This window comes from Nelumbo nucifera, chromosome 8 (assembly GCF_055504915.1).
Source record: "Nelumbo nucifera cultivar China Antique chromosome 8, China Antique-T2T, whole genome shotgun sequence".
NCBI lineage: Eukaryota > Viridiplantae > Streptophyta > Magnoliopsida > Proteales > Nelumbonaceae > Nelumbo > Nelumbo nucifera.
The window spans coordinates 17,387,987-17,410,755 of record NC_142656.1 but is presented as its reverse complement, the minus strand read 5'-3'; the positions used below and the strand labels follow the sequence as shown (position 1 = coordinate 17,410,755).

Genomic DNA, 22,769 nt, shown 5'->3' with positions numbered 1-22,769 from the left:
CCCCAACTTTCAAACGTGTCTTTACAGTACCCTGAATTTTCATTTTGTGTCTAGCACGCCCATGTAGTTAGTTGACCATCAACAGCCAAGTGAAATAATCAAATTGCCCTTCATATTCTGTTCAGGAATTTTCTCCAAGCATTCTAAATACTATATATAATTATGGTATAGAAGGTAAAAATTTTTTCATTTTCTTTTGATAATGTTAGTAATAACGATCTAGCCACAAATATTTTAAAATCCAAAGTAAAACTTATTATAAAAAGGAAATTGTTTAATATTAAATATACTTGTCATATTTTAAATTTACGTGTACAAGATGGCTTACAAATTATTTCACAAGAAGTTCAAAAAATAGAAATTGTATTTTATATAGGTTTTGAGGTTTGAGAAAATAAGATTTTGAAAATTTATGTCATCAATATGTAAAAGTTATAAGATTTTTCCATTAGATTAGATGTCCAACATAGGTGGAATTGTACCAATGCTAGGTTAGAAAGTTATATACAAAATAGTACCATTTATAATGAAAGAGCCAAATAATATAATAACTAATTTTGATTGGGATAGGAAAATTAGTATAAAAGATTTTTTTTACAAATATTTAATGACTGTACAAACATTTTCCTAGTATTTACTATTCAACCTCCTATATTTTTGATATTATTGTAAATTTTGAGATTTTCAATTTTATTTGTAATTTTTCCAATTTTATTGTAATACTTTTTCCAATTTCAATCTTATTTTTTAAGTTCATTTATTCATTTTATTGTATGAAATGATTATTTATATGGAATAAAATTTTAAGATGTTTCTTTTCATTTTGTTCTTGCAAAGTTGCAATCTTTTAATTTATTTTTTATTTTCATTTTTTCATGTTTCACTTGGTTCGGGCTTGGCTCGATTAGCAAACTAACATATATATCAGGTGAGTTTTTCATGAGCCAAACTCAAATAGCTCGTGAAAGCACTATTCATTTCCACCTCTAGTGGATGATGCTATTTCATGGAACTCTAAATTTTTTAAGATCATTTGCCTATCCAAACAGAAAAATAAAAATCGAACGACCCATCACAGACTTGGTAGATGAGTCGTTGTTTCCAAGCAAGTCAAGCACGCAAACCTTTCTTTCTTGGTTATTTCCCCTTCTTCATAATCTTGTTTGGTAGTGGAAAAGTACACCCAATAATTGATCCAACTTAAAGACCATTCTAACTTTGTGACGAGTAGACCTGCTCATTGGTCGGGCCAGACTAGGCTTTGTTTCTGTATTAATAGAATATACTCAGGCCCAAGCCTGAGGCAGGGCTACATCTTAAAACTCTAGCCCGGTCCTTATATAAAATCCAAAGCCTAGGCCCAAGCCCGAGCCTGGCTCGAAAACTGAAAAAAGATTTTTTTTTTATTTAATAAAAACTGTTTTATTTATATTAAAAGACCTTAAAACCTAAAAAATAATAAAAGATTTTATCTATCACTTGAAAAACTGTGAAAAATAATAAATAAAGTACTGTACATATTATATAAAATATATTTTTATTATATAATGCATTATCAAATTGAACTTAAATTCGAGCCCAACTTTTTTGAAAAAACCCGAACTCAAACCTAGAAGCCTAAAATCTTATCCAAAAGAATGTATCAATTGATTGTCATTTTGAGTCATTTCTCATTTCCTCCGGATCGTCACGTTTGTGTTTTGTTGTCGGGGTTCAATTTGGGCCAAAGGATTAGACATTAGAGTCCAACGCTGTCAGCCAAACATCATGCTATACAAATAGAAATTAAGCTTTAAACAGCCCATATTAATGTTGCCAAGATGTCTAATCGCATGAAATTTCCCGAGTGCTTGCAATTAATTCCACAGCCTTGACCTTGTTATGAATAGAGTAATAGACCAACGTTTATTGCTATTTTTCATTACTTCCCAGTCAATACGTATGTGTTGTTGTAGCCTGTAGCCTGTAGGGGTTGTATCTCTAGGGCAAGATATCCAAAAATCGCATAATTCGTTTATGTTGAAATGTTTTAATTCTTTAGTTTTGGGTAAATTATAGATTATTATCCTGTACAATACATTAAGGATAGTGGCAATTACTCCTCTCAACTTTCATGATCCCTAAACTTTCAGATTCGATTCCTTCTCCATTAAGTTGAGTGATGAAAGAATTTAATTTACCAAAATACCCACTCAAGAAACTGTAAAAAAAAAACAAAACCTGGAATTACAACATTCAATTAATACAAACTAAAAGGAAATGAAAAAAAAATGTTTAAAAAAGGGTAATTTAAAATTTCAGAAAAAAAATTAAACAATCACATAATAGGAACATGCAATACCTCCCTCCAGAGGGAAAGACAAGATAAAGAAAAGAAAAAAAAGTAGATCTTAGTAGAGAAAATTTTCTAAATGGTGGAGCCGTGGAAGTAGTCAACAGTCTTCAGCCCCTGTGGACCCGTTGAAGAAAAAAGCAAAGAAAGAACCATTTTGGTGTAGTCGTCTAACTCTAATCAATTATATTTGGTCACCTTTTGATTTACCCTTCTCAGAGTCGGAAAAAAGGATTAGATTTAGGGCATATAGATTGGGGATATATAAAAGAGGTAGCCCATAAGATACTTGAATTAATATACTACCACCAATTGAAAGTCTTTACAACAAGGGATGGAGTGGGCATTGTGGGTGTTGATGGTTTTGGTTGTTGGGTTGGATGATGGGATACTGGGGTGCTTAGAGGAGGAAAGAAATGGCCTTTTAGAATTCAAGGCTCATGTCCAACCTTACTTGAATGATCCAACTCATCTCCAATCTTGGGTTGATGATGATGATGATAAAGGCCGGAACTCATCTGACTGTTGTGCCTGGGAGCGAGTTGTGTGTAATTCCACCACCAACCGAATCATTCAAACTCTTCCTCTACAATATCATCCATCATCAAGTTTCAATTAGTTTAAATGCGAGCTTGTTTCTTCATTTTGATGAGCTTCAACATCTCGACCTATCACACAACCATTTTAAGGGCTTTGTGGAGGATCAAGGTAAGATATTAAATTCGTGGTGCTGTCTGTGCTCTTTTGGACTCCAAAATTTTAGTCTTGAAAAAAGTAATAATAATAGGAAGACCGAAAATATCCTTACAGGCTTGGAAGCGTTGGGTAGATTGAAGAAGCTGGAGGTCCTGGATTTAAGTTCGAATGAATTCGACAACAGCATCATGCGGTCTTTGGGTGCCCTCAAATCCCTCAAGAATCTGTCTCTTGGTTGGAATGATTTCACAAACCCCTTTCCCTATCAAGGTAAATATGCTTTAATTTTACTCATCTTAATATAAAATCCATATGGTAATTAATGTATTGTCATCAGGCTCTCTTTTCTTAATTACTTCACTTTTATTTTGTCAAATTTGTAGAATTAGCGGGTCTGGAAAATTTGCAAATGCTGGATTTGAGTGGCAATACTATATTCTACGGCACTCTTCAAGGTACCTACCTACCTACCTACGCCCAATTAGCTGCATTAATTGCATCAACACAATATATAATTCAATTCAATGTTTTCTTTTTATCTCACCAACTATACCTTTGATGATGACGTTCCATCAAACTCAAAAGATTTAATTTTTTATGAATCGACCCTGCATGCATTGTATTGCATTAATAATTGATGATGACCAATTATATTATCCCCCTTTTTTCTCTTCTACCATCTTGCATTTGTATTGCCCTGACCCTCTTCATACCCAATCACAGATTCAAAATAGGTACTACCATCAACTATATAAATTCGGTTTATATAATAATTTCCAGTTTCTCTTTTGACTGCAGAGTACAAATTTCTTTAATAAGTTTATGCATAATTTAAAATGGAATTCACGTTTTTGATCCTATTCTTGGAGGATATATATTGAAAAACTAGAATCCCTAAGAATCAGCTACATAGAAAACTGAAACAGAGTATATAATAGCCAAATACAATCCCATTTTGTCACGTCTAATGGAGACTTCCAACTTTCCAAGCAAAACAGAGCAATTCCCCTTCACCTCTATTTCTGAACCCCTCTCCACCCTTACAGCAGGTGAAGTACCCTTTCGGTAAATAGAGTCAATTAGCCGAGAATCAATTGTTGTCGGTGAGAATGAAACAATCCCGTTTCTGCAAAAGAGTCCATTCGGAAGTGTGAAGAGTGAAGAGTGAAGACCAGCCATCTTCGGCCCTGCAGAAATTTCTTAAGCTCAGTTTTGAAGGAATGCAAATCCTTGTATCTTGTATAGCCTTACAAAAATTCTTTGTTATTTTCATATCATGTGTCGCTACAGTCGCTTCGTCCAACTTGGTATTCACCCAAAACATGTCTACAAGGCTCTGTCTCCTGTCCATAGGATTAAGACAAACCGATTTCCTAATCCCAATCAACAATAATTTTCCCACTCTGCAACTTAATAGAAAACTGATCAACAGCAACGTCAAGCACATAGTGATGCACTAACTTCACTGTTTTGGACCAAGGTTCAAAGTATCGATACTGCTCCATATGTGATAGGGCAGGCGTATCAGCCAATATCAGTGTTTTTGGTTCAGAGGGGCCAGTTTAAGTCCCAGCTATCCTCTGAACCAGACCCTGACCCGATATAACCCCTGTAGGGGCATGTCAAAAAGAACCCAACACAATACGTATCAATATTTTAAACCTCAATTGGAACAATGCGTGAAAAAGAGAAAATCAGAAAACTCGCCCGTGGAAGGACGAGAGGATTTGAATTTTATATACTTGAAAAAAGAAAAGTAATAGTAATACAAAGACTATCCTTGCAGACTTAGAACCGTTGAATAGATTGAAGAAGCTGGAGGTCCTGGATTTAAGTTATAATGGCTTCGACAACAGCATCCTGCCGTCTTTGGGTGCCCTCAAATCCCTCAAGAATCTGTCTCTTTCTAGGAATGATTTCACAAACCCTTTTCCTTTTGAAGGTATGTTGAAATTCTAATTTTACTCTCAATTAGATCCTTCTTACATAAGGCTTGGCTATATATGGTCAGGCTTTCTATTAATTACTTTAATTTTTGTCATATCTGAAATTTTAATTAATATGAAATTTATAGAATTAGCGGGTCTAGAGAACTTGCGAATGTTGGATTTGAGTGGGAATGGATTAAAGGGCACTCTAGGACTCCAAGGTACGTAAGCCCAATTGAATGTTTAATTTATAACTTTGTTGTGTTGTACTTGTATCGAACTCAGTCAAAGGTATGTACCCTACATTTATTTACCATTGAGAACGGTTACCTTAAATTCCATGCGAGCTGAGGGACAGGAATTCTTTTAATGATGGATGTGTTATTTGTTCTAGATCCATTTCCATGGGAAGCAGTTACATATACTCTTATTTTTCTTTTTGTTGCTTCCAGAGTTTCTGCTTTGATTAATATATATATTTTTTGGTAAATTTATGAAACATTTCCGAAAGTCTGGTAATTGTAATCATTTTTCCTAAACTTTTTGATATAGTTGCAAGTAAATTAGTAATATTTTTTAAAAAGATAGATGAAAATGTCTAAAACTCCCATGCAGTTTACTTTTAACAAAGGTGTCTGTTTTTCAATCTTTCTCTTCATATGAATTACTACCTCAAACCCCTCCAATCTCTTTTTCTAAATTGATTTATTTTTTAAATTCCCCTTTATATTAATCACTCAAAGGTAAAATTATAACTTTAAACCTCTTTGCTTTCGTTGTTCATAAAGTTTGTATTGTTTTCTTCCGTAAAAACCAACCTTAATAGTAACTGTATGAGTATTTTGGACATTTTTACGATTTTTTTTTAGAAGATTATAACATAGGGGATCTACTTGCAACTGTATCAAAAATTTCAGGAGAGGTGATTGTAATTACTAAATTTAAGAGAAGTTTCATCCACAACCAAATTCTTCAAGGGAGGGGAGGTTTCAGCAACATACCCTATATATTTCTTTTTTCTTTCGTTTTAATACAGTTGGTAAGTAAGGTATGCCTAATTACACCATTTAATTTTGACCTTAATAATTTAACAATAACTCCTTGCAGGCCTTAAGCATTTATTTGATAGATTGAAAAACCTGGAGGTCCTGGACTTGAGCTACAATTCCTTCGATACAAGCATTTTTACGTACTTGGAAGCCCTCTTATCCCTCAAGTTTCTATATCTCCGTGGGAATAATATGGTCGGGACCTTTCGTTGGGAAGGTACGTAGACTGCTGATGTTCAATTTTTATGTTTATATCATGGATTTCTATAAGTCTAGGATAAAATAATGAGTATATTATTTTTAGATAAATTTTTGTATTACAAAACATTATTAATATACAAATATGCATATTTTAATAGAATACTAATGATGAATTTACCACTAAAATACGGATCTGATTAGCATTCCATCTTGTATTTGAGAAATTTGGTTAGCATTATTGAAAACGGTGAATTGAGGAACAACGTGAGGGAGTGGGTTTATTTTTTTGGCACATTCTGTTTTCACTCTTAGGTGTCAAAAGGTTGAGAAAGCTGGAGGTCCTTGATATATCAGGCAATAATTTCAACACAACAAATCTTCAGAACATTGGTCTTCTTGCACCCAACATTAAAACATTGTATCTCGGTGGAAATGATCTGAGTGGACCAATTACCGATCAAGGTATGTATTAATTAATAGTAGGTAGTTGATTGCCGATTGAGTGTAGGATTAATTTATTATTAATCCAACTCGAATTTCCATTAATTAATGCATTCGCCATCAGTGATTAATCAATTTTCTTTATAATGTGGTATAGAGTTGGGTACTTTAAGGGAGTTGGAGTTCCTAGACTTGTTTGGTAGTACACTGAGCTATGATTTTCTCCAGAATATAGGAGAAATGGTTTCTCTTAAGTTCTTAAGGATGGCTAATATTAAAGGACTCAATGGCACTCGGCTACCATGTAAAGGTATGACTTCTTACCTAGTACTGTGGGGGACTGTACGTCTTTGGATTTGGGATTAATATATGACATGATGACATGATGTGTAATTTGCAGGGTTGTGCAAATTGAACAAACTCCAGGAGTTAGATCTCAGTCAGCTGGATGGGAATTATGAGAATAATTATGGCTTTGTAGGTGATCTTGATTCATGTTTGGGAAACTTGACGAGCCTTCGGGTGTTGGATTTGTCTTACAACCAATTCGATGGAAACATTGTCCTATCTACCATTCGTGGTCTCTCCTCACTTGAATACCTTGATCTTTCAAGCATTCGCTTCCAAGGTTATTTTTCCTTTAATACATTAGCTAATTTATCCAAACTTGAAGTATTCCGATTTGATAACAACCAACTTCTTCAAGTGGAAACTGACTTTCCATTTCTAGTTCCAAGATATCAATTGAAATTCTTATACCTAGCAAGATTCTCATTCAACAAACCACCTGGTCTAATGCCCAATTTCCTCCACTACCAATTTGATTTAAGAGTGGTTAGCCTCTATTATAACAATTTTAACAGTACACAATTCCCCACTTGGTTGCTTGAGAACAATGCGGGATTAGAGGTATTGCATTTAAAAAATAACTCCTTTACAGGCACTCTTGTTCTTCCATCCCGTTCCTGTATGAATTTGTCTATTCTAATTGTTTCCGGTAATCATCTCCATGGTCAAATCCCAGATAATATCGGAGTTATCTTTCCTAACTTGGTAGCATTGCAAATGCCATCAAATGCTTTTATAGGAAAAATTCCTTCATCCATTGGAAGCATGAGATGGTTGCAACTTTTGGATCTTTCTGGCAATTCTTTATCAGGACAAATTCCAATGCACTTGGTCACCGGATGCTCCAGGCTATACTCTCTCAAACTGTCAAATAACAATTTGCACGGTCAAATGCTTCCAATAGTTTCTAACCTGACTGGTCTGAGGCACTTATTTCTGGATGGAAATAAATTTACAAGAAACATTCCACACAGCTTGTCCAGAAACGTTGCCTTGGAATTATTGAATGTAAGAAATAACAACATCACTGGTAGGCTTCCTGGGTGGATTGGGAACTTATCATACTTAAAGGTACTTATCATGGCTAACAACCAGCTTGAAGGAGCACTACCAGCTAGCTTCTGTGCACTTGGAAAACTTTCAGCTATAGATCTTTCCAACAACTATTTTAGTGGCGCGGTTCCATCTTGCTTCAGCCCAAGGGGACTGAGATATGCACATTTTGAGAAGAACAAGCTAGAAGGACCAATGACAGAAGCTTTTTCTAAAAGCACCAGTCTGGTGACATTGGACATGAGTGATAACTTGCTAAATGGAAGCCTACCAACATGGATTGGTAATCTTTTATCATTGGGAGCTCTTCTGTTGAAAAGAAATCAATTGGAAGGTAACATTCCCATCCAGATATGCCATTTGAAAAGAATAAATATAATGGATCTTTCTCACAATAATCTTTCTGGTCCTATACCTTCTTGCTTGAAAAACTTAACATTTAAAGGGCAAGGATATATACATGATGGAATAGATGCTAGATTTGAAAAAGGTTATGGGATGGATGTTACAAATTTGTTTCAATTTATCTATACATACAAGAGTAGGCTTGAAGATCAATCCAGTCAATTTTATAACACTAATGAAAGGACCGAAGAACAAGTGGAGTTCACCACAAAAAGCAGGTATGATGTTTACACGGGCATTGTTCTCGGACTCATGTTGGGACTTGATCTCTCGTGTAACCAATTAGCGGGAGACATTCCACCTGAAATTGGAGAGCTATATGAGATCCGTGCACTGAACTTCTCCCACAACCTCCTAAGTGGACACATCCCAACAACAATTTCAAACCTAAAGCAATTAGAGAGTTTGGATCTTTCTTACAACAATTTGGTTGGAAGCATTCCTCCACAGATGATAGAGCTATACTCTCTGTCCACTTTCATGGTGGCACACAACAACTTATCAGGAAAGATTCCAGAGTGGAAAGGCCAGTTTGCGACATTTGGGGAAAGCAGTTACGAAGGCAACCCTCTTCTTTGTGGAAAGCCATTAGAGAAGAATTGCACTAGTGAGAATAGGGAACCATCACCAACGGGTCCAGCTTCTAATGATCAAGATGAAAGCAATAACTCCATTGACATGGATGCCTTCATTGTGAGCTTTGTGGCTTCTTACATTGTAGTGCTCTTGGGTGTGGCTACAGTCTTCTATATAAACCCCTATTGGCGACGCCTGTGGTTTTATCTCGTTGATGTTTGTATCACTTCCTGCTACTACTTTGCCCTGGACAATCTCCGTAAGTTACCAATGCTCTAAATCTTTGGACATATATATTATGTTTTTGATAGATTCCATTGGCTTAGAACAAAATAATTAGTCATTTACCTATACCTCTTAATCTATTGATTAACGTGCACCTAAAGAAAAGTTTCTTTCGGTTATACTGCTTAGCCAATTCCAAACCTTTAAACTTTGGTTGTTATTATTTGTTCCAACCAAATAGGACAAAAACATCTATATCTATTTATCTGCATTTGTAATATTGTACCTCAGTTAAGGAAATTTTCATTGATGAGGACAACCTCTTCTTTGTGGACAGTCACTAAAGAAAAATATATATATGGGGCATCACCATTTTGACAAAGAAACACCAAACATCAAGGGAGAAGAAAATTACAAGTCAATTTGTCAAGTTTGTTAACCGTCACTATTCTTTGGGTGTTGGGGTGGAGGATTGTAGGTAAGACCAGGTTAGATAGAGCTTGGCAATTATTTGATATATGTTTCACTTGAAAAGTAGTTAAGCAAAGATTAGTAGATTACAACCAGTGACTTCTAGAAAATGAGAAAGAGACTGGAAAAATCATTTGAACAAAAACAATAAAAGAAATTTTATCTTTTGAATTGTATGGAAGAAAACATCATCTATCCTTAATGCCAAGTTTGCTCAGCTTTCTATCTCGGTCATGTTTGAAGAGATAGGCTATCTCTCTAGCTAGCAACTTTCTTAGCATACCATGAGCTTACACGATAATGATTCTAGAAGTTTGACACAACACCAAATAAATCTAATACAATAGGGACACCTCTATTAATTGAATTATATTGTGTTGAATTGTGAAACCAAGAAGTTAAGCTTTTATCATCAAGTGCCATAAGTGATAGTACTAGGAATTTATGTCTAGTAAAACCATCAATGTTAACAATATTAATTCATCTTATTGTAAAAAATAGACATCCTTAAATGAGTTTATTTTCTTTTTTTCTTTTGTTAGAAAAGATTTTTATTAAACATAGAAAAACAAAATAGACAACAAGAAGACAACAACATAACACCAGCAAAAGAATGACACTGACACACCAATGCAGCAAACCAACCAACACAACACCAGCAAGAGAATGACACCAATGCAACAAACCAACCAGACCGCATTTAAACATAACAACTCAACAACACTAAAACACAAAGGGGAAAAAATAGAAAGGAAACTAAAAACTACACCAAAGCAACAAAAATTAGCACCCCAATAACAAACTATATACTTCTACAACAAAGAAGTCCACTTTGTTTTAGAAAATGAGTCGCCACTCATTAGTCAAGTGAAATGGAGGTATTGGGACCTCCAAGAATGGAATCGAAACCATTTTCATTTGTAGTGACTCTAAAGACTAAGGCAACAACTAAACCAATCCGGGTAAGGTTTGGATGGGGAGAGGGAAGGGGTTAGGCACCCCTCTCCCGTGTCCGACAGGTGGGGCTCACATAGTATCTTATCAAAAGTAAATTTCACATTCTTTTATTATTTTTTTATTTTATTCATATATACATATATATATATATATATTAATTTATTATTACCATTATCATTATTTTTTCGCTATTGATTGAATTTATCCTTTTCTATCTTAAAATTTATCCACTTCTCCTTTTATGGATTTTACCATTTTTTTATTTTTTTATTATTTATTTTTTATTGCTTTCCCTACTATTGTCCCCTAACTACAATCACTCCCACTGTCACAACAGATTTTCCTTTCCCTTTCTTACCATTCTACTAGAACTCTTTCTCGACCATCAGCCCACCTCCCTCTTTTTATTCCTTTTTATATTTTTTTTATGCATTTCTTTGTCATTGGATTTCCATTTATTCACACCTTTGTTCTTTTCAGTCTTTTTTACAGAAGCCAATACTCGGTGATAAAACCGGTTGATAGAAAAAATGGACAATAGATTGGTTCATAAGGATTCTCAACATTCAAGCACCCTATTAAAGAGAGATCTAAATCTCTAGCGATAATAAAAGAAAACTGAAGAGAACGATTCATTAACATCAGAGAATTGAAAGAAGTAGCTAATGATATCAAAAATATTAATTCGGAAAGGAAAAGCAATCGGTGACAAAAAAATAATAATAATAATAATAATAACAGAGGATGCAATACTGCAACAGACTAGATTTATATAGAAAAATAACAAGAGTAATTACAGAATTCCAAAGTAACATAGATTCTACCCCTAAGCATGAAGTGAAAAACAATAAAGAACATAACTATAAAAAGCTACAAAAGAAAAGAAAACAAGTATAAATTTGGGTTGGTACCAAGAGGTACATGACCTGAGACAACTCGGTCTCTCTCCTCCCAACTACAAATACAGAGAAAGCCGAGCAAAACAAGAAAATAAATAAGATCCAGGCGTAGAGAAAATAGGAATGTGGCCAGATATGAAGACCGACGGTTGTAAACGGGAGGGTGGCGAGAAGAAATGCTCGCTGGAAATCGCACGATGACTCTCAGCTTGAAATCGCACGATGAACTGAGGAGCCGACTTCTTATCACTCTTGATCTCTTCCTTCGAGTTGCTGCAACAATCGATGTTTGGGTAGATTTCGGCCTAGGATCGGTGATCAGAGATGGGAGATCATGGCCTGGGATTGATTACCATGGTGGGGGAATTGAGAATATCAATTGTTCCTAACTTCCTTCTTCGAGCAACAACGATGACTGGAGGTTGCAACCAGGGACCGAGTAAATAATGGATTTGAGTGATGACTATTGCTATGGCCTCCTCTGAAGCGATTAAGGCTGAGAACAAGGGACCCGTGACTGGTTTTAAGGGACTAAAGGGAAAGTAAAAACGTTAGAACAATGAAGGAAGAATTGGAGGAAAGAAAAATGGGTTTAGAAAATGATGAAATTCGTGCTGGAATCGAGTGAAAATGAAAGAGAGAATGGGCATTGCTTTTGGTTCAGTATGTTAATGGGTTGAAGGTGATGAACAGCCATTTCCACGATTGACGACTTAGCTCGTTGGGGCGAGGAAGAGAAAGAGAAATGACGAGAATAGAGGAGAGAGAGAGAGAGAGATCACGACCGCTGCTAGAAGTTGCAACGGCGGTGGTATTTTCAGTCATCCCAAAAAACACAGGAAGTAGGAGGCGGAGGAAGAGGGGAAGAAAAGAGAAAGAGAGGAAGAGAGAAGGAATGAGGGATCGGAAGTGAAGGGAGAGAAGAAACCAAAGAAAAGATCAGGGAGATTGGTTGTCGCTGTTGTTGTTCTCTATGTCGAGTCAAAAGGGGATTAACAGTCGATTCTCGGTGAATTCGGCCACCCCTTGATGAATAACATTAGGTTGGTTTTATAATTGGGCATAATGGCAATTTTGTAATTTTGAGGGAATCTAGCGGCATTTTGGAAATTTTAGGGAACTTTGGTCGATTTTGTGTGTATTAATGATCTTGTGTGTATTAATGAGATTGGCTAAAATAGAATTTTTTTAAATGGATGGGAAAATAGGGTGTTTTTGGTTGAAATTTCATAGGGTGGGGTTTTTGAGCATTTCAGGTTGATTGGCAAGATCATATTGGTGAAACTGGGCCTGGATCAAGCAGATTTAGAAGACCCTTTGATTTGGTCAATATAGGGTTTTGAAATAGAACCTAGGTGTGATGGAAAGGCAAAGAGAGGTGTTTTGGGTTGAAAATTTTCAGGCAGATATGTTAGGGTGTATGAGGACCTGGTGGTAATGTCTGATTGGTTTAGGAGTCAAGATCATAAGAATTTGGGTCAATAGGATAACCCAAAATGGAATATTGGTTTGATGAAAGGGTAAATGGGGGAATCTTGGATTAAAACTTTATAGGCAGGTGTTTTAGTGTGTCTGGAGTTTAATAGTGTGGTTTGATTGGCTAGTATGTATTTGGATCAAGGGGATCTAGGTGGTAGGTATTTCAGGTTAACAAAAATGGTCGAAATGAAATCTTTTCTTGATGAGAGTATAAATGAATGAATTTTGAACTGAAATTTTATGGAGAGGTATTTTAGGATGTTCTTGAGTATGATGATGGTGTTTGATCTGAGGATCAAAGTGTAGACAGTGGTTGATCAAGGCCATCAGATTGGTATTGGGTATATTTAATGGTGGATTTAAGGTTTTTTTTTTTTGGGGGGGGGGGGGGGATTTGGGTTCTTTGGGTTGTTGGTGTTTTGGGGTGACCGGAATGGTCTGGTCGGGTGTTCAGGATTAATTGGAGGTTTAGGCGGCGGATTAAGCAAAACTCAAGTGTTAAGCCTCCCTTAAGTTCTTCATGGGTAGCACCAATAGCATGACATTGGATCTACTAGATAGAGGACCTTCTTCCACACAAATTCTCAATACTCTTACAAACAAAAAGAATGTCTTGATGACCAAAATTAAAAATATTTAAATCTTTAGCGAGGTTAATCCATAAGCATCATATTCTACAAAAAGAACATAGGTATGATAAATAATCGAAAAGAAGTCTATTTTAATTTTAGCTTTGGCGTTTACTTCCATGATATCTCTCTTCAAGGAAAAGTACAAATTCAAAATCCACCCTTTTGTCCATCTTTATGTGTAGAAGTATCCTTCGATTTTATTTGCTAAAATCGCATACCTGATAAAAATCTATTTTGATGAGTTGTATGATAATATTAGGATTCTTAATCTATACATAAGAATTGTTGTCTATGATACTTGTTGAGATTCAGGAACATGCAATTGGACTCCTAGAAATTAGTATGTTCAAGGTTGCATATATAGGTTATAAATTATGGGAGCTCCAATCAAGTCCCATCAACCAAGGATTCCTGGCTGATGGTCATCTGCTTTACTTAGCTTGAGATATTTTTCATTTTCCCCTTTTCATTAAGGTCAATTATCCATTTGTGTAAAATTCTTTTTGGATAAGTTCTATTTGGGTTGATTTGTAACATTAGCCTTCATTTTAATCAATGAGAAATGACAAGATGCCCAACACTTTACAAAATGTAAACCCTGTGTTTCAATGTACACTTCATATGTAGATTGACATCATTAAAAAAAAAAAAGAAATGCAAAGTAGTATAACCCAGATGACAAAGTAAAGCCAACTAGTCCACCATTTCCCAACCTCTTACATTACTAATGGTTGTTATATACTTTAGCATGCAAGAGAACCCCTATTAGGAATGGAAATGATTAATATATATGTATATATATAAGTAGATTAATAAGGCTACATTGAAATCCCTCACCTCTTCCACTCTTGCACCATGCTTCCAGGTAAAGCATTTCCATTACATTTCTACTACAAGTGGGATGTTAGTATTTTCAATATTGAAACCTAAGTTCGAGTGATTTTATATTAAGCTACTCTAATAACCTAGTCATTAGCCAATGCAAATACAATAATTTAGGGTAAGATGCAACTATCAATTTGTTCTTGCTCTCACCATGGAATACGTTACACCTTACAACCCATCTTGAAGAGAAGTATCCATATCAAATGCACATTTGCTGCACAGTAAGAGTAGCAATTGATAATGATGATATAGTTGCTACACTCTACCCCATCCAAATCTCCATGTGACAAAACCACTAAACTATCTGCTGTTCAGTCTAGCTAGACAAGTCAATCCAAATTTCATTCTCTGTTTCATTCATTCATCTCAAAGTTTAGAGTTCTTTATTGCAATCCATATTTTCAATTTTGCATCTAGATTACTGCCAAAAATTTGTACATTTGTGGACTGATTCAAACAAGTTTTGGTGGTTGCGCCTTGATTACCGCCTTGTTAATTTTGTTTGTTCAATTTATTAGGAAAGTTTTGAGAGAGAAGCTAAACCTGTAGTCCTAAATCATAAACCAAGGAAATTCTTACATCAATTTACTAATATCAGAATATTATTATAGCTACTTATTTAAGATGAAAAAGCTTTTCAATCAGAAGGCTAATTGCACCATACAGTTAATAATATGATTGAATGATTGCATAACCTGGATTCAAGCTTGTCTATTATGCACTATAACCTGGTCAAAGATACTATCTTGTTTACCAAGGAATCTACACTAATTCCTTGAGGTTTTGCATGAATAACCTCTTCAACTTTCTATTTGAACAACCCAATTGTGGACAGTTGTGCATAGTTCTACAACCATTATTTGTGCAGGTTTGTCAATTTCCTTGTATAAGTGATGTTTTTACTTACTCCTTGAACATTAGTTTCTTACAATGCAGAGCTTTATATAAAATAGATATATTACAAAGTTTAGTTGTATCTATGCACAAGTATTTCATGTCCTAACAGAGAAAATGTTCATCATTTTCCCGATGAATAACCTTAGCTTTGTTTTAAGTGTGAGAATAATTTAGGAATTTTCTCATAACAAAATAAGCAACTCAACCAATCCTTAACCTTGGCAGGAATTATTTCTATCTCGAGCAAGTAAGGAGACATTAATCAAATCTGTAATAACAGCTGTCCCATTACATGTTTTAACTTGCTCTCTAGTGCCTAAGAAAATCTTTAACGAAATGGCTAGAATGCAACGTCAGTTCTAGTGGGGTGAGACATCTCAGGGAAAGAAAACCCACCAGACAAGTTGGAATTATCTTTGTTAAAATAAAATGAATGGCAGCCATGTTGTGGCTGCTCTATTTCAATCTAGTTCTTCTCTCTAAATAAACCTGCAGATTATGCACCGATGACTAGCTTGTGGGTAAAAGAGGAGTTGCTCTAGCGCAATCTTGCCCAGTTTGCAAATTATCCATCAAGCAGTCATCATCTTCCGATTGATGGTGATCTACGTACAAGCTGCTAATTTGGAATCTTCATTGGATCTCTTTTTGAAAAGGATGTTTTTTCTAATTAATTTAGTCTATGGCTTGCTTTGCTTATAGGATTGAGCATTGTTGCATGCTTTTTTGCTTCTAATGCTATGGATTTCATTTATTTTTTTGTTATTTGAAGTGGAATATTTGAAATGCAAATAACAATTTTATCATTGAATCCTCTAAGTTGCGACCTTTGATGATTATTTCTTCATCGTGCATCATGCAGGATGGCAATGGAGATGAAAGCTACTTTGCTACCAACCTCACAAAGGTGCATCATTCAATGGTCATTTGGGGAAGCTACGTCCCTCTTTCGTGTTCAAATCCGATTGCAAGTTGCTGGACTTTTTTATGCTAGTTTTGATTATTGAGCTTTGTAAAATGGACCTGTTAGTGGGCCATCTAGATGTTGTATTTGGACTTGTTGTTTCTTGTTGGTTTTGGTCAAATCTGTGGTTTATTGATCCATTTCATGTATAGCAGAGCCATTGCTCAATGTTAGTATAGGGATAGAAATTGGACTGGTCCAAGTTAGCATTTTACACTGCTTTGTGTTTGGACATTCAGGTTGGGCTCATTTAAATTTTCACAAAATCCCAACTTAAGCCCGTGTCTAAGTTGCCCTTTCCTGATTAGGGATGTCAACGGGTTGGGTTTGCCTCAATCCTAACCTGACCCTATAGTGGCTCAACCTGAACCCAACCTAACCCACCTTAAAATATGAAATTCCCAAATCCAACCCAACCCTATAGGGTCTAACCCGTACCGATCCGATCTAATCCATAGCATTTCAATTATATTTTTTAACACATTTTGAAGACCTAAAATCCATTAATCTAAGTTAAGAAATTGTTTTATAAAATCTTAGATGTCACTTTTCCCATTTAAAAAAAAGAAAAAAAAAATCAAAACCAACATATATATACATAAATCTTAAACTTTAAAGCTATAAAGTTAGAAATAAAAAAGTTACAAAAATATTTTGTATATATGTAGGGTATCATGACTCGATAGGGCAGGCTAGCCAAAACCTGAACCCCACAAATCTGATTCGGTGTTAATTTTTGTTATTTTTTTTTGTATTTTTTTTCGTTTTTTGGCACTTAATTAGAAAGAGAAACCACTTCTTACTAGGTTTTGAACTATTAATCATTACCTAGTTGATGTATTATTTTCTTGCTTTTGTCCAATATGTTTGCATCACCGTGGAGATTTGGGAGAAATTTTCGCTTTGGCAGAATGTATGTTAATGGACTTGTGCAAGCAGCAGACATGATGAGGGTGTATGGGGTCTACATAGTTAGAAGGTTAAACCATATAGACCTCCTCTCGAAGATCATCATGCAAGAATGCATATTCGATGTTCAATTGACAAAGTGGCCAACTATAATATGCTTAACCATAGGGCTGAATATTTCAATGAAATCTATTCCTAAGCATTGATAGAAGCCTTTTGCAACAAGATTGACTTTGAATCTGTGGATAGAACTGTCGGGTTGCGCTTGAAGTGGTACACCACTTGCAACCCACAAGGTTCATTCCACTACAGTAAGGGACCAGGGTCTACGTCCATTGTTGATGTAGAGATTGTAGTTATTTTTCCATGGCAGAACGCCATGTGTTTGGAGGCATGGGAATAGGAGCTAGGTTCAACGGGATTGGATGTTGTGAGGGCTGAAGGGAGAGGATATTTAGTATTGTATGCCTTAGTTTTGAAGATCCTATATTTGGATTCTATAAAAAATAAAAAAGGTAAAATATAAAAATCTCCTCTGAATTTTCTGACATTATATAAATCTCTTGTCTTTTGATTTTAATAAAAGCCTCCTTTATAATTTCAAAAAAAAAACATACAATTTCCTCCCTTTTAAATACCAAATTCACCCTTACGGTTATCCATTTAGATATAAATTTACTAAAATTGGTATTTTCTCTGTAATTAACTTATTATACTCTTCGAGGAACTCTGTATTTCTATGAAACCTCCGCTGTAGTCATTACTACTGCCCCAACCACCAACGGTAGAATCGTATATAGTTCTATTAGACCTCCCTACCCCCCACCTTTATTTTCATAGAGATAGTGCCATCACTACAAACCTCAACCCTCAACCCCACTAGCCACTACTTGTATCACTCCCTTTTTCTAGGAATAGAAACGGCCGGGAGACTATGACGGTGAGGATGAACCATCCCCAGTGTCATCACTGCCGTTATTATCTCCAACACTCTCTAGAAAATATCTGTAATAAAACTCACCACTAGTTTCAATTCTTGTGATCTTTCCTAAATAGGAAACCATCAAAGAAATAAAAAATTAACGCTAGTAAGTTAAGAAACACAGACCCAAAACAGAGCCTGCTTTTAGACTGTAATAGAAAAAGTCCGAGTAGGGGTGTCAATCGATCGGTTTTGGTTTGGATCAAATTCGATTCAAACTTTATCAAATTGGATTTGGACGGTCCATTGTAATTATTTGGATGGTTCAATAATCTGATCATAAGGCCAAACCCTTATACAATTTGAAATCAATCAAAACTGAAGCTAGCATAAAATCACTTTTATGAAAGTACTTTTATGAAAACAATTTTACAAAAGTATTTTTATAAAAATAATTTTATGAAAAGTATTTTTACAAAAACACTATAAAAATACTTTTACAAAAACATTTTGCAAAAGTACTTCTATGGAAGTACTTTTACAGAAGTACTTCTATAAAAATCACTTTTACAAAAGCACTTATACAAAAAGTACTTTTATGAAATCACTTACAAATGTATTTTTATGAAAGCACTTTTATAAAAGTACTTTTACACGAAAGCACTTTTATGAAATCACTTTTACAAAAACTTTTATAAAAGTACTCTTATAAAAGTACTTTTACAAAAGCACTTTTATAAAATAACTTTTATGAAAGCACATTTACAAAAATACTTTTATGAAAGCACTTTTATAAAAGTACTTTTATGAAATTATTTTTACAAAATAACTTTTACAAAAGTGCTTTTATAATCACTTTTATGAAAGTACTTTTGTAAAAGTAATTTTATAAAAGTCTATGGAAGTACTTTACTAAAAGTGCCTTTATAAAAGCACTTTTACAAAGTACTTTTAATAAAGTGTTTTTGTAAAAACACTTATGAAAATATTTTTATCAAAGTACTTTTACAAAAGTGCTTTTTCAATGCAAAGTTCTTTTATAAAACTTTTGATATTTCATTTGGATTGGATTGGGTCCAATCCATTTGTAAATGGACTCACATTGGACTGGATCAGGTTGGACTAAATCTAGTCCATTTGTAAATGGGCTCACATTGGACTGGGTCGGATTGTGGATGCGGATAGGAATCATGGCACCATTGTCATTGTGGTACTCAAAAGTAGCAAAAGAAACAAAACTACGGTCATTAGCTTCTGAGAACAGAAGACAAAGGAAGATCAATGGATTGCCACTAGAGAAAAAGACAGTGGTATTGCTGTGTTGGTGGGTTTTGAAAAGAAAAAGGAAAGAAACTTGGGGAGGAATGGTTGTCTTCTAGAATCCAAGAATCCAACCATTAAATCATCTAATGAGGCTACGGAGAACCTAACCATTAAATCGTTCATCCACACCTCTACGAGCTTGGTGTCAAGGACGTGGCATAAGTTCAACGGTCCCATCGATGGCATATCCCAACATGTGGCTCTTGTTACCGGCAGCAATCCTCTTAGAGTGCTTGGTGAGATGACCGTCAACTCTCTAGGCAATATCAGGGCTCTGGTGCTTGATGTTGAACAAGATTTTGCAGTTGTTGGCATCAAGACCCACATCATCAGAAAACAGAAATGAACCTAATTGCACAGCAGGTGTGAGGTGTCTCTCCACAATCTTTCCCATGTTCTACATTGGCCTTGATCTCACCAAAACCAGAACCATGTTGGTCTTGGTGTAGGTTTCACAGGCCACTTTATTGATCGAGTCCTGTTTGGGGCAGACGTCAAGCAATGCATCCGATTTGATCCCAAAGCGTTTCTAAGTGGTCCTCATCCTCATTCAGATGTGGATACAAAGGTATCCATTCGAAAGGCTTGACAAAGAGCAAGGAGATACTGCTACTTAAGATGTTTGTTTCAACTAAACTGGTGTTAGATTTTTGGGAGGAATTTAATCCAAGGATTCTACTCATTAGGCTCCGTCAAACGGATCAAGGGACAGAGGGATCGATTTGTGAACATGGTAGTGAGTTCACAAATGATGGGCTCGGATGTGGGCCTTGGCGAGTCAGCTGCTAGAGCGTTGAGGAGGGGCTTGCTTCGATAAAGAGTTTGAGGGAGTAATAGTGTGAATGATGGGGGATTTGCTGGGCCAAATAATATCTTTGGGCCCATGTATATTTGGGAGCCAAGCTGTGATAGTGGAACCGTGAATTTCCGGTGGCAGTTCAATAATCAATAGTAGAGGGTGTGAGACTGAGAGAAAAGAATGTGTGTTCGTCATTTCGTCAAAGACAACGTGGCGCGGTGGCGGGAAATGTATGCGCGCACTGTTTGAATATAGCCTCTGTGATGAAGGCTATAGCCCAGAAAAAGGAGAGCTGGCCTAGTGTGTAATTAATTAATGGATTACATGGCCACCAAGAAAAGCGGAGGGAGGCGTGCTAGAGAATTCACCTCATCCATCAGTATGTAATATTTTAATTTTGGAATAAGATTAAAAGATGGTTGTGCGTGATCAGGTGCTCCCATTTGGTTGGTAGTTTGAACATCGATTGTTTGGCTCGTAAGTTGAATTGTAAAAGGAGGAAAGCTCAAAGAATTCGGGGTGATTAATTCAGTGTGGTCATTCTGATGCTTAAATTAGTAATTGATTGTGTAAGCGAGCTAAATACTTGAGGGCAATCGAGGTAGTAAGCAAATAATGGTACGTACCTTCTGGTAGATGCCCTTATATACATAGGTTGTCGTAGTCTCACGATACTCCTTCAATATCCTTGATTCACGGTGTTAGGAGTCAATTTCACCCTGAGAAATGAATAGCATATTAGCAATAAGGCCTATTATGTCCGTTTGATCCAGGCGAGATGAGGATAAGTCTTATGGTTGTGCGGCACAATCCCGAAGAGCTCGGAGACAGCTGGTGTGCCTATAGAGGTCAGACACGCATCACCTCGATATGTTAGGCAATCCCAAACCATTCGGACCTCAGTCATTGCCAAGGTGCCCCGAGACACCCAAGGTGGCTTAGCCCACCGAAGTGATAGGTGGTGCTGAGATGTTATCAAACGCTGAATCACGGCCTACGTGTCCACGTATCCTCTGTTTACCGGATCGGACAAAATCACTCCTCATAAAAAGATTTTCAACTTTGGCCATGAAAGAAACAAACACATCATGGATGTCTGATTTTAAATGCAATGAAAATTAGCAAGACAGACACATCATTAATGATCAGAAACTGGCATGCGAGCACAATACATTAAAAGATGTTTGGAAACACTTCTTAATTCCAAGTGATCATCACCACGGTGGACACGATAACCGAAGAAGGCGTCCTTTCCATGAACAACAATTGAGCTATTGATATGAAAGTTGGGGTGGGTGATTGGACAGTCATTGACGGTGTAATTCACTTGTGTAGCATTGGTGACAGTATTTGACTTGCCGGAGAGGAGAGTTGGGAGCTTTGTCCCGATCATCAAACTTCCAAGATCAGAGATATGAAGTCGCCTCGGGACAATGTGGCATAAAACATGTGGATCAAGGGAGTCGATGTCTAAACTAGCACGACGACGACGACGAAAAGGAGATTGCCTCCTCAGGACTTCATTACTCGATACAAAAATTGTTGCTCCTGTTATTTGCGATTCTCTATCCTTTATCATACAAAAACTGTTGCTCCGAATATCAATCTCCGGTACCGGCTGCTGCTGCATAATCAATGGTTGCGTAGAACAAGGAACCAACAATGCGACCATGGCTACCGATAGAAACAGTATAAAAAAACCATTCGCCATCAATCTCCTACTGTTGGAGCTGAGTAATATTAAAGAATAAAAAGAACGAAATTAAGTTAGTGATCTGATCGATGGAATAGTACTACGTTCATTTTTATTCCCGATGTGAGATCATCCATCCAAAAGGAATTATATACCTAAAAGACATACAAATAGCTAATCCACCAAACAGAAGGTTGAATTAAACTTAATTAGGAAAACAAAAGAATTATATTCTCTGCAATTTGATCCATAATGCAACATATATACTTCTCCATTGCCCTCTTTTTAATTCCCCAGCCCCTTCAATTTTCTTCCCATCAACAATTCAATATTATCCTAACTCAACTAAATAAAATACCAAACTATTTTGTAGACAAAAATATATAGAAAACGGGGCATTGAATTCAATTCTCATTACCTTGTTACCACCACACATCTATGATCTCAAACTAAAGTTGAGGAAAACAAATACGCCATTGATAGGTAGGCGTCATAGAAATAGGGAGATATTAAGTAGTGGAGTTAGAGAAGAACGGGTCTTTGACATGTTGATATGGATTGTTGAGTCAGTTTTGAATGGGATAAATTTGAGGTTGTTTCACGTCGGTGAATTCAATAGAGTTAGGGGTGGCAAATGAGTGAATTGGATTCGGTTGGTTGTGGATTGAAATGCTCTCTTTTTCCA

At 35.8% G+C, this 22,769-nt stretch overlaps 1 protein-coding gene and 1 long non-coding RNA gene across 3 annotated transcripts; one reads left to right on the top strand and one right to left on the bottom strand.

The window, feature by feature from the left end:
* The first annotated feature begins 2,576 nt into the window (after nucleotides 1–2,576).
* Nucleotides 2,577–16,650, top strand: LOC104592564 (receptor-like protein 1). Of its 2 annotated transcripts, none has more exons than XM_088892580.1 (10): nucleotides 2,577–3,040; nucleotides 3,143–3,298; nucleotides 3,412–3,483; nucleotides 4,815–4,970; nucleotides 5,103–5,177; nucleotides 6,064–6,222; nucleotides 6,519–6,668; nucleotides 6,805–6,957; nucleotides 7,048–9,288; nucleotides 9,592–13,418. In XM_088892580.1, the coding sequence occupies exons 1-10, from the start codon at nucleotides 2,791–2,793 to the stop codon at nucleotides 9,630–9,632; spliced, it is 3,453 nt and encodes a 1,150-aa protein (XP_088748706.1). In that variant the 5' UTR covers nucleotides 2,577–2,790; the 3' UTR covers nucleotides 9,633–13,418. The 2 variants fall into 2 exon arrangements, with proteins under 2 accessions (XP_088748706.1, XP_010250305.1); XM_010252003.2 differs by lacking the exon at nucleotides 9,592–13,418 and adding an exon at nucleotides 16,337–16,650 and having other exon boundaries at nucleotides 2,580–3,040.
* A 4,815-nt stretch (nucleotides 16,651–21,465) lies between these two features.
* Nucleotides 21,466–22,769, bottom strand: LOC148789665 (uncharacterized). Its single transcript, XR_016079832.1, has 2 exons — nucleotides 22,503–22,769; nucleotides 21,466–22,121 (listed from the first exon to the last, which is right to left on the bottom strand). It is a non-coding gene; the product is annotated as an uncharacterized LOC148789665 (long non-coding RNA).